The 11,814-nt window shown below is 36.1% G+C and overlaps 1 protein-coding gene across 1 annotated transcript in view; it reads left to right on the top strand.

Moving 5' to 3' along the window:
• Nucleotides 1–1,735: 1,735 nt before the first annotated feature.
• The window catches only part of CENPP (centromere protein P), a 280,800-nt gene continuing 270,721 nt past the window's right edge, over nucleotides 1,736–11,814 (top strand). The window contains exons 1-4 of the mRNA XM_067568164.1: nucleotides 1,736–2,967; nucleotides 3,703–3,848; nucleotides 4,310–4,398; nucleotides 10,502–10,590. Coding sequence (XP_067424265.1) covers nucleotides 2,831–2,967; nucleotides 3,703–3,848; nucleotides 4,310–4,398; nucleotides 10,502–10,590 — 461 coding nt within the window. The 5' untranslated portion in view covers nucleotides 1,736–2,830. The remainder of the gene's footprint in view (nucleotides 2,968–3,702; nucleotides 3,849–4,309; nucleotides 4,399–10,501; nucleotides 10,591–11,814) is intronic.

Below are 11,814 nucleotides of genomic sequence, written 5' to 3'. Positions count from 1 at the left end.
GACGACGGCTCGAGTCGGGCCCTTGCGACGTTGTTTTCACGCTCCCTGCCGCGGAGAGTAGTCGAGTCTCTGCCCCGGTGCAGGTTCTCCCCATGGAGACTGGGGCGGCGGCGGGGGGAAGGTTTGTTGCACCGGTCCCCGTGGGGGCTGCAGGGTATCCAGCGGTTACCGGCGGGCGCTGCCTGGTCCCTCAGGACGATGCAAAGTCCCATGAGCAAGGGAAGGTCTCGCTCGGATCCTTCCCTAGTTTTTCTATCAGGAGCCGACCTCAGGGGCGGCAGAAACGTCTGCGGCGAGGGAACTGGCTCCGTTTCCTCCCTTTGGAGCCCGGCGTGTCCCTCTGCAAACAGCCAACCTACGCAAAAGTCGGGGGGATTCTCCTGAGACTCGGGGGCCTGCGTGTCCGTCTCCTCCCCCCCCCCCATCCCCAGCCATTTGTGGTTCTGGCTCCCAAAACTGGGAGCTAGTCACTTATATATTTTAAAAGAACAAGAGACTTACCTGAACATACAGTAGATTAACGTATCGTAAAGGAACATGATCAGCCCCTGACCTGTCTGGCTGCTGTGCGTTCTAGGAGCAATATTTTTAGACTTAAATATTACAAATCATTTTGCGGTTTAGAGTAAAATGTTTAAAAATAAATTGTCCTGTTTACTGAGTGCTAGGTGATGCTGTGATCGCACCTCCTAAAATCGTGCAGAGAGGACAGTGTAGGTGTTCAAGGGCAAACTCACATTCCTGCAGTTGGGTATCAGATGGTACATGAAAGACACAAATATTTAGACTTACATGCTGTTAAGGATTTGGGAACTTGGACATTTAAAAAGAAAATATGATTGTGATTAGTTCTCTTAGAATAAACACCTATATTGTATCTTATTCTCATTTTGCATATTCTGTTTTAAAGGGATGTGATCACATAATTCAGTCCCAATAGTGCATGAATACATTGTATACTGTAGTTTGATAAAGAAAAATCTTTCAGGTGTTTAACACCAACAGAGAACATACACAAATCTGTTTTTGAAAAATGTACACATTAAATTGTGGACCCTGTTCTGTTGTATTCTAAAACATGATGTGCTCAGTTTATCTTGGGTGTGTAACGCCATTAACAACCGAATTACTTCATCCTGTGTGAGTGCTACCTCTGCTGACTTTGCAGCCCCATATGAGAAGTGAACATTGTTCCCACAGCTTGACAGGCAACAAAAATGTTTTGGTTAAGAGAAAGTTATAGTCTTGTGTATAGGAAACAAACTGTTCTTAAATGGCACGATTAATATGGATTCAGTACAAACAGAAAACATGTAAACAACAAAGGACTAGGTTTCAAAAAACACAGCTGAGATAAAATAATTAAAAATTCCAATCAAAATAAAAAGAAAATTCAGTTTCTATCCATATTGAGTTTTGTAATCTCTGCACCATATTTCAAATTTATAAAACCTAAATTTGGTGTCTAAGCAGTTGACAAAATCTTTCTAATTTGGACCGTTTTCCTGAAGTTGAAATTTCTGTTATATGTGGACATTTACATTGTATTTTAGCTGCTTGCTGCTGATTTGATAGACAAGCTATCATAAGATTCAAATATCAGAATAATTTCTTCAGTTCAGAGACTACACACTGTTGCCATATTTGATTTAGGTCTTCTCTCAGTCTTATGTCTGATTTAAATACTTTGCCACATATGGCAATTTAATGTTCCTAACCACCCTCTCACCAATGCACACACCTGGGAGAAATCTTGGCCCTGTTGAAGTCAATGACAAAACATTAATTGATTTCAGCAGAACCAGGACTTTGACTTGGACTTAGAAACCCTACCATGAAATCTCTGCATTTAAATGAGACCAGTATTAAACTTAGTTGAAACTAAAAAGGTCATAGGGAATTACCAATTATTTAATTTGTGTATTTGTTGCATTAGGTTTGATTATCCTCTTTCATGAAAAATTCTGCATGGGGGGGGAAAAAACCACACAAAGTTAGAACCCTCATCAGATTGTTGCCTGTTGCTCTGTGTTAGCCCTGTTCATAGGATTTGGAAATTGTGTACAGGATTTATGATTTTTAGCAGGATTAACCACCATCTTGTTTTTTGTTTATAAAACAACCACCTAATGACAGCATGCAGGATCAAAGGAGCAGCCATTATGCTTTGATGCATTTCTGCTCATAGTGTCTTCCAGTCCCCGATCTTAGAGTGCTTCTGAAAGTGTTTTCTGTTTAGTGTTTGAGGGAAACAGTTTGCTCCCATTTCTGACAGCTTTTCCAGTTCACTATAGACCTGATACTGTGCCTGTTGACATAGGTGTTGAAACCCCCTGGTTTGAAATGGTTTCTACCATATCCAGGGTTTACAGTTCGGTTCAAGGGCTCTTAGCACCCCCCACTATACAATTGTTCCAGCACCTCTGCTTGTTGAAGTCATGGCTAAACTCCCATTCATTTCAGCTGTGCAAGATCAGGACCTTTGTACTCATTTGCTTTCCTCTACACCTCACAGTAGGGGGAAGTGTATGGTTCAGTGTCCACAATTCCTTTGATTTTAATATTATTTTGTAACTAGTTTCATTACAATTTGTCAAATATGTATTTGTTAGTCAAAAACACCCATATCTGAAATCTTTTCAGAATTGGTAAGCTGTCTGAGTTAAATCATGAAAATTTTAAAAGGGGGGGAGAGAAGCCTTAATATTGTAGTGCTATATATTTTCAGTTTTTGAATCAATAAACATGATCAAACATTAATAGTGTTAAAATAAATATACTTGTTTAAAATTTTGTTTTTATTTCACATTAGTAACACTGCATCTGAGAAATGGAGAGCAACATTTATCAAGTTTATGAAGATGAAATTCATTCTTTGGAAGAAGAAATTGAAATGTTAACTCAAAAATTTGAAAACAATATACAAGAACCTACATTTTATTCTGATGAAGAAATACAAATATCAATGTATGCATTCATATATGTTCAGATTAATCTTTGTTTATGAATATATGTTTCAGCATTGTTCTTTAGGCTTAAATGTCCACCCCCATAAATGTTGTTTCATAAAAAAAAATATTTTGGCAGTAAAAAATCAGAAGTATTGAGAAATACACTTGGTATTTTAGTGATGGCTAAAGTGTAGCCTCTATAACTTCACAATGTGATCTGTGGCTACCCTCTTTAATATGGAGGTACAACTTGTGGAGGCTGCATATCATATCATGCACTGCTCTGTTGCATGCTCTATGTTGTGTGCTGCACCTTTATATTAAAAGTGTGGATAGTTGTGATTTGCTATATGCAATTTGTTGTGGCTCTTGGGATCCTGACAAGTTGCTAATTCTGTGACTCTGATTTAAATATGTAATTACAGAGTAAAATATATCTTCTAGAAGCACTTTTTTTTTTTTTTGGGATGATCATAATTGGAAAAATCCGGATAAACTGCCAAACTCATTCTACTGTATGCTCCTGTGACAATGTGAGTGCTTTCCATAACCACTAGCCTGTTGATACATGGCATGAAACGTAAAGTATTTACATGGAATAGAACTTAATGAACTGTGGCACTGAATTCAAAATATAACTAAAAGCATAATAAATTTTTGAACCAGCTTCACATGGCTATATGTTAGAGCAACACTTCTTAAAAGCTTTTTATATGTCCTAGTGATTGTTAATGGATCTTTTCAATTCTAGAAAATCACACCAAGGAGAATCTAAACAGCGTGAATCTTCACCAGATCTGAAAGCTGAACTTGACTATTTAGAATCTGACCTCTCTTTTTTAATGAAACTTACTGGCATTTGGTTCACAGATTACTCCAAGAAAACAGTGGAAAAAAGTAAGCATTTGTGTGCCTGTTAGTAACATTATAGCAAGCATTTTGTCATAGTTTGTTTGCAGTTGCAGATTGTAATTCAGCATTCAATATTTGCAGAAACTTGTGCTCTGAAAGGAGAGAACACTAACACAGTAATTGCTGGTAAATGTGATTTTTTGATGTTTATACATCCTGTCAAATTATTCTTGGTTTCACAATGGCATTATAAGGTTATAACAGAAGACATAATGTTGCCAATATATATATATATGTCTGGAGATACATTGGAGATCTAATTTGAATTTATTTGTTTGGTAGGAAAACTTTCACTTACATGGTTAATTGCATGACATATATTGTGTATAACATACATTGCTTACTCTTTAAGTTTATAGCTTAATATTGTTTTTGTTAATGGGGAAATAGAATAATTGTTGAATGTGATCAGAAATCTAAAATTTTTTATTAACCTTTCATTACAGCTGGAAACAAAATAATACAAAAGTACAGATTATCAGGAAATTGCTACTCACTGCCTTTTCAGCTGGAATTTCAACTTCTAGAAATACAGGTAATGACAATATTTTTATTGGAGGAAAAAGATCCAAATGGACATGGATGTGTATTTGTCATGATAGAAGGAAAACTGAATTTCTGGTATTGGTACTGTCACAGTCCTGGCTGAGTTCCACTAGTGGACAGCCCCCAGTCTGTTATAATGGGACTACCTTTGGATCCTACCTGCATCAAATACAACTGGATCTGTGCGGTCTCATTGCTGCTTCCATTGTGGGTCCTCACGGCATTCTCCTGGTTAGACATCTTGTCTGGCCCTCTCCATGGGATGAGGGTCTCTGTAGTCCAACTGCCCTAGGGTGCAAAATTAGTGTTGACATCTTCCTAACTTGTACAGCTGTTTTGCACATTCTTCCAGAGGTCTATCTTGCTGTAGATGCTCTGGTTTACGGTTTACCCTGAGAGGGACTATGTGGTCGTTCAAGCAAGGAAAACAGGCTTTGTAAAGAAACTACTTAAAATACACATTTTATTATTAGTGCTTGCCTACCCAGGGACACTCAGATTTGAACTGGATTAAGTTACAGCAAACTAAAGCCACTTTACTCCTGAATGAAAGTGTCAGCAAGTGTGTGTGTGTGTGTGTGTGTGTGGGCGGTGGTGGAAACACGCTTAAGTTATGAACATTGATTTCATACCTTTTCGATGATTCGCCTTAACTTTCCTAAGGGCCTCATGTGGACATTCCCTTAGACAGCATAAGAGATACAGATCTATGCAAAACAATAGATGCCTGAATGCATTCCCGCTCTTAGAGTCCTTACCACTCCTGAGAGTCCTTGGGTTTGGTCAGGGTCCTTGGAGGAAGACACAGCCCCTCCTGTCTCCAATCATCCAGCTGTGTCTTCTGTTTGTATTGGTGGGATGATTTGCTTGCTTAGAGAGCATGTCCTTTTTAAAAGCCGTCTCCGACACCTTTTCTATTTGTCTTACTGCCGGGAATTTTCCTTGCTCCATCGCTCCAGTTGGCTGCTGGGCAGTCTTGTTATAAGTCAATGGTTCTACTGAAAGCAACCCAATTGATCTACCAGAGTAGAGCTATTTAATGTTGATAGTTCCTTGATGGCCCTTTTTCAGCTTCCCAGACGTAATCTGTTCCTGCTACAAAATGGAGGTTGTAAGGAACACTGAAGATTATGAGAATACATGTTGTTAATAAAAAAGTAAATTAACATAGACATATTATCACACTGTCATATGTACATATTACTTATGCTGCTTGCTATATGTGGCGTCGGGAAAGAATTTTCCTCCAGGTCAGATTGTCAATGACCTTGTGGTTCTTCCTCTGCAACATGGAGTACAGGTTGATTGCCAGGATTATTTGAGTATATCTCATTTAATCAATTCCCTGCCATTGCAAGCTCCTCTCCTCCCCTCCATTAGTGCACCTTCTATTCTCTGCCTCTAGCATATAATAGTTTAGTTTCCTGTGGACTGTAATACTTTGGTCTAATTTTGGTTGTTGGGGTTAGTATGCAGGTGTTGGGTGGTGTTGATGGCCTGTGATAAACAAGTCAGACTAGATGAACCGATGGTTCTTTTTGGCCTTACATTTCTAACTCTACATTTATTTTCTAGACTTTTGGCATATTATATCTTTAAGTCTGTTACTATCTTCAATAGTGCATATAAGTGCAATTAATGTTAATCAGAAATAAGCCCACACATCAAGAGAAAAGACTAAATAGTCCTTTTAAGGGAATTACACTATTTTAATAGATTGTTTTTATTACGTAAAACTTAGTGTGTTAATGTCTGTAAATATCAGTTATCAGATAAGGGGTAATTGTTTTCACGCTTTTTTCTGTTGTACGTTTGCTGATGCTCCACTGACGTCATAATTTTTTGATGAGGATACACTTGCTGCAGATTTTGTTACTCAGTAAACATACTTATGAACGTGTAGAAGGAAATACGGTTTAAGTCTTCTTGAAGAGAGATGCTAGTTTTGAAAAAATTGATAAAAAAAATAACTAAAAGGAACTGAGTTTTGATAATTTTGAAGATAAAATGTAAGTTTATTAAATAGAACAGGGAAAACTAGCCACTCAGGTGTATCTATGAGGTGAAAAGTGATTAATGTGCCAGAATGAGGTTGGGATGAAATGGTTTCTTACAAAATCCTTCAGAGGTATACTTATATGAAGTAGTGTCAAACACCCAGTCTGCTAGATGTACTTTTGAAACCCGGATGGTATATTCAGATTCTGCAGAACCAAAGCTTACTTTTTTTTTTTTTTTAAATGAAAGTGCTTAGCTTTCATGGATGCAAAGTTAACTTTCCAAGTGCAAAGTGAGTGTAACTGATACACATTGGTGTTGTCTTGAGTTTTCAGACAGTGTAAAATTATGCTGGAAGTGAAGATCTTCCTTGCCCCCATTCATTTCATTAGAATATTACCTCTGACACCTAATAATGTGTTATATGTCGTCATTAACTATTAACTGCTGTTCATTTTATTAGCTGGGATGGGGAAGTGGTGGGTGAGAAAGAAGCACTCAAAGAGGAATTTGGAGTTGTTGCATGAAAGAGAAGATGCAGAGAAACAGGGAAAGGAGGATGGGGAAAGGAAAGAAATACAAGATAGAAATAGCAGTGGACCTGAGCTGAAAATATTTTCCTACTGAATGATTGTGAATGCAACTTAACAAAGAATAATATCTGAAAGTTGAATCACCATATAAGGGCCATATTCTACTTTTGATCTTTGGTCAGTCATTCCATTTGTATCAGTGGACTGTGGATTTAGGGTGGTGTGTAATCCTAAATTTATGAAGCAATATATAGACTGTAGTAGTATGTTCATAAATAAGTGTTCATAAGGACACTCATAAGTGTACAAAGGAAAATGTTTCTGCAAAATTTAAGAAAATGAATCAAATTGTTGTTGAGTTACAGGTAATTTTTTTACTTTGTTTCATATTTTTTTCTTAGTCCGAAGGGGGAGAGCCAAATTGTTTTTGGACTTTTGGTATAATTAAATCTTGGTCCGTAATCATGGCTGTATTCATGACCGTAATCCTGCAAGCCCCAAAGCACATGGGTAACTTGACTCACATTTGTAGTCCCATTGACTTAAATTGAGGACCGAATCAAACAACACTTTACTTAGCTGAGCAGTTGTCACTTGTGCAAAAAGACTCACTGAAGTCAAAGGGGCTACTCTCTTTAGTTTGATTTTGCAGAATCATGACCTCATTTAATGCATTGGAGTGAAGGTACATTGTTAATATTTTAATAAACAAAATCCATGTTGATTTTGCATTAGAGTATTTAAAGCTATACCATTAGATGGCAGTATTTCACTATTTACTGGCTAATTATTAAATTTAAAATAAATTTTAATTTTTTGTAATTCGAGAAATTTCATTTTTAAGTAAATTTGTTTTGTTGATAGGTCATGTCCTGAAAAAAACCAAAAACCTGTGTCAAAATTATAACTTAAAATGCTAGCAGAGAGAGAGTAATTTTCTGGCTTTTTCTTTTGCATTCTAAATTTTAAGTTTCTAATATTTCATGCTTTCAAAAATATGGAGCTATAATAAGCATCCTCTAACATGGGGGAATTAGTCAGACTCTGATGTGTATAATACATATCTGATTGAACAGTCATTAAGACCAAAAATAGATGGTCTTGTAGCATGATAGAGATTTTACATATACAGGTCAGGAAATTTAAAGCTGTGGTTTCTACAGCAACTACAATGGACTGTATTACTGTGCATGGTGTAAAATTTGAAGCCTTTATTTATAATGTGGCTTATATCACTGTGAAAATGATAACTTTCAATTATTTATCTACAGTAGTAAAATGTCAACCACAACATTTAATGCACAGCAAATGGATACATTTTGTTTTTAATTTCTATTTTTTAAAGAAACCAAATGGGCAATGCCACATTCTTATCATGAACTTTAGTACACATTTCAGTCACACACAAAAATCTATCTTTTTTTTTTCCACCACCCAGAAGTATAGTTCAGAATTTTGTGTGTAACAAGGAATGGAAAAAAATTTTTTTTCAAAGTGAAAGAAAATGTAATATTGTGTTTTTGGTATGTTAGAGGTTCTATGAAAATATTTCACACAGTGCTATTTGACTACCTCAGCAGCATAAAAGAGGCTGTGTGTGAACTTTTTTCTGCATAATATCATCTGTTTAAAGAAGAAAATTGTTGAGGTTTTTTAGACTAATGGTGGAATAATGGTAGTCTTGCGATTAAGGCACAGGACTGGAAGCTATCCTGGTTTTGCCACAGACTTCTTATGTGATGTTATGCAACACACTTAGGTTCCCAGCCTGCCCTGAAGTCAATGGGGGTCTGCATGGATGTAGGGGTCGCCCATATTTCTCAGTGCAGGATTGGGTCCTTAGTCCAGAATTTTAAAACTCGGAAATCTTGCCATAACTTTTGTTCCGTAGGCTCTCCACCCATAAAATGAAGATGATAAATGTTTACTTCATAGGGCATTGGTTTCAGGGTACAGATTTACTAATATGTGTAAAGCTGATCCTTAGAATAAAAATATAGCTCTAATCCCCCTACTACTAGCCCCCCAACCTGAAACCCCTTTTTGAGGAATACCCCGTTAGTAACAAATAGACCAGAACTGGGTGGAAGACAAATTAAGATTTCTTTTTTTCTTCCACTTGTTTTGGGGATACATACAATGGCCACAGTATAGATTTGATTTGATTCTTTTCATCCCAGCTATCCAAGTGGAGATCCTTTACAGAAAGATGAAGTTTGACATAAAATTTGATAAGATTCTGCCTTATTGTACTTAAACTGTCTCCAAGTACATGCACAATTTTAGCTTTATATTAACTTTAAGCTCTGCCGTGTCAAATCAGACGAACATTGAGGGAGTGGCCAATTAATTAGAAGTTATGTTTTTCTGCACGATTTTTTTACTTTAAATCTTTTTTGTTGGACCACAAGATGGCGTTTGGACATAAATTGGTAGAGTCAGGTTCCTGGAATGCCTGTGTTTCTATAAAGATACAATTGTTTTCATCCAATAACTGTGCTAGCAGCTTGTTTGCAGATCTGTGCCCAGGTCTGAGCCTTCTGCTATATGTTTTATTGTAATTGATGTTCTTTTCTTATGATGCATATTCAGCTTCCTGAATTTTACAGTATCTTGGGAAGCCTCTTCTATCTCTAGTCATGGCAATATTGGCAATGTCACTGTCCAAGCAGTGCTACAGAATAGCATGATATGTTTTCATTTGACTCCAGCATCCCCGTTATCTTTGTTTCCTCTACCTTCTCTTCCCATGAGTTCACATTAGCTGGTATAGGAAAAATAATATTGTATGCTCCAGTGCAGTGAGAAGTATTCATGCTGCCTGTTTCATGTTGTCTTTCCAAGTGTTGTTTTCTAATCTTTCCACTGTTCTTTCCCAAGCTAACTGCTCTGGTATGGTTTAAAACAAGCAATACAACATATTCTCTGTTAGCTTTAATTTTACTATTTGAACCTACTTTCTCACTCTGTCTTTGTGAAAGCTAAAATTGCATATATTTTTTGATATTTTAATTTGGAATACATGTTAATCACACTTTTTTCTGCGACTATATTTGTGTCACATGTAATTCTTGTGAAGTAAAATGAAATTAAGGCAAAAATAGAGGTCATAAAATACAAAATAAATTCAAGAAATAAAACACTTTATTACTATAGAATTATAGAGCAAACACATGATTTTCTTATTCCTCTCTTTAGGTCACAGTAGTGTCATCCAAACACCAAATAAATATAATACAGAGTTTTGCTTGTTTGCTAATATTACTTGTTGAAGTCATGTTGGGGAATGAGGAGAATGGGATAATAATAGATTAAACAGAGGGCAACTCCATGTTATGAAGCACATAAATACCATCATCTCATACTTCTTAAAAATTGCTGTTTCTCTAAAGGGCAGTTTAGGCATTATTCCAACAGGTTGTTATTTTTGTAATATTTAAGATTTTTCATATAAGTTGACTTCACTTAAACACATTTTAAACTGTGTAACAAGCAAGTTTATGTATAATTATAAATTAACATATTAATCTGCATTTTTCTTTAATAATTTCTCCAATCTAGAATAAAAAAAGCGTATCTGCTGTTGTTACTGACCTCAGCATTATAATGGAATCTGGTGAATATTCGGATTTAAGCAAGTTTGTGTCCAGGTAAGGTTTTTGTTTTTTGTTAAATAAATTATTTTTGTATGGTAGGTATGGTTCATTATGCTGGAGAAAGTACTGAGTGGATTGATTATTTGGGTTTGTTGAAAAAGTTGTCATTTTCTTTGCTTACTAACATGTTGTAATCAGTGGTTCTTGAACACCTTAAGATTACTGGGTTTGATACAGGAATTAATAAATGCAATTCTATGACTTGTGTCATGGCAGGAAGGCAGATTAGATTATCATAGATATTAAGGCCAGAAAAATACTATTATGAAATCGTATTAAAAACAGAAATATATACTTTTGTAGGACTGTGTTTTAGAAGTTTTGTATTGCTTAGTCCAGAGATAATTTAACTAATTTCAACTATCATGTAAGAAACATTTTCATCGACTGTCTTCTGTTTCAACATTATATTATAGTTGGACAAAGTATGTATGCTCACATCTCCCACTAGTGATCGATCCCCATAAAGGATAGGAGTCTGTTAATGTAATTAGTCTTTTTAGCTCATTTAGTAGATATTGGTGCTATCAGTCCTGCTTAATCCCTTCCATGGCAGTTGTGGTGACGGTATGTTCGTAACCAAGGTTTTGCTATAACCGCAATCCTCTCTGGCTTGTTTCTCAAAGTGTTCCATTCTGCTGGCCTTGAGAAAGGGCTTCATGTGGTTCATGTATTGTAGTCTGAGAACTGTTGAACTATTCTGATTACTAGATGAAACTCCAAAAATCCTAACTGTGATACTTAGAGAAGATAAACTGCTGTAATGGCATTCAATAGATGTTGCTTCATTTTGTCCTCTTCGTGAAGTTAGTGAAGATGAGTTCTGGTGACTGTTTGGTGACAAAATTTATACCAATACAGAGCTTGATGAAAAAAATTGATGATTAGTCATAATTGGCTAATTAAATGGAAGCAACAATGAAGGAATTTGGAACTGGGAATCTTGAATGTATTGTGCTGAAGATACCTTAGACTAAATTAAGGTTGCCTACACAACCTTAATTCAGCCACCTTGTGCAAATGTATTATCACACAGTTTAATTACATGATCACATACTATTTTTTCCACAGGCCGCCTGCCTCACTAAGGGCAACCTTAATTGTGGCATTTCGTAACTTCTGAATGCTTGACTTAGTAACCTTATTAATGTTCTTTCAATATAACTTTTGAGTGTAATTTCTTAAATTTTTTAAAAAACAAACAAAAGTAAATTCCAT

Source organism: Emydura macquarii, unplaced genomic scaffold (assembly GCF_026122565.2).
Source record: "Emydura macquarii macquarii isolate MOO-44397 ecotype Brisbane River unplaced genomic scaffold, CSIRO-AGI_Emac_v2 contig_2846, whole genome shotgun sequence".
Classification (NCBI taxonomy): Eukaryota; Metazoa; Chordata; order Testudines; family Chelidae; genus Emydura; species Emydura macquarii.
This window is presented reverse-complemented; position numbering and strand designations above follow the sequence as displayed.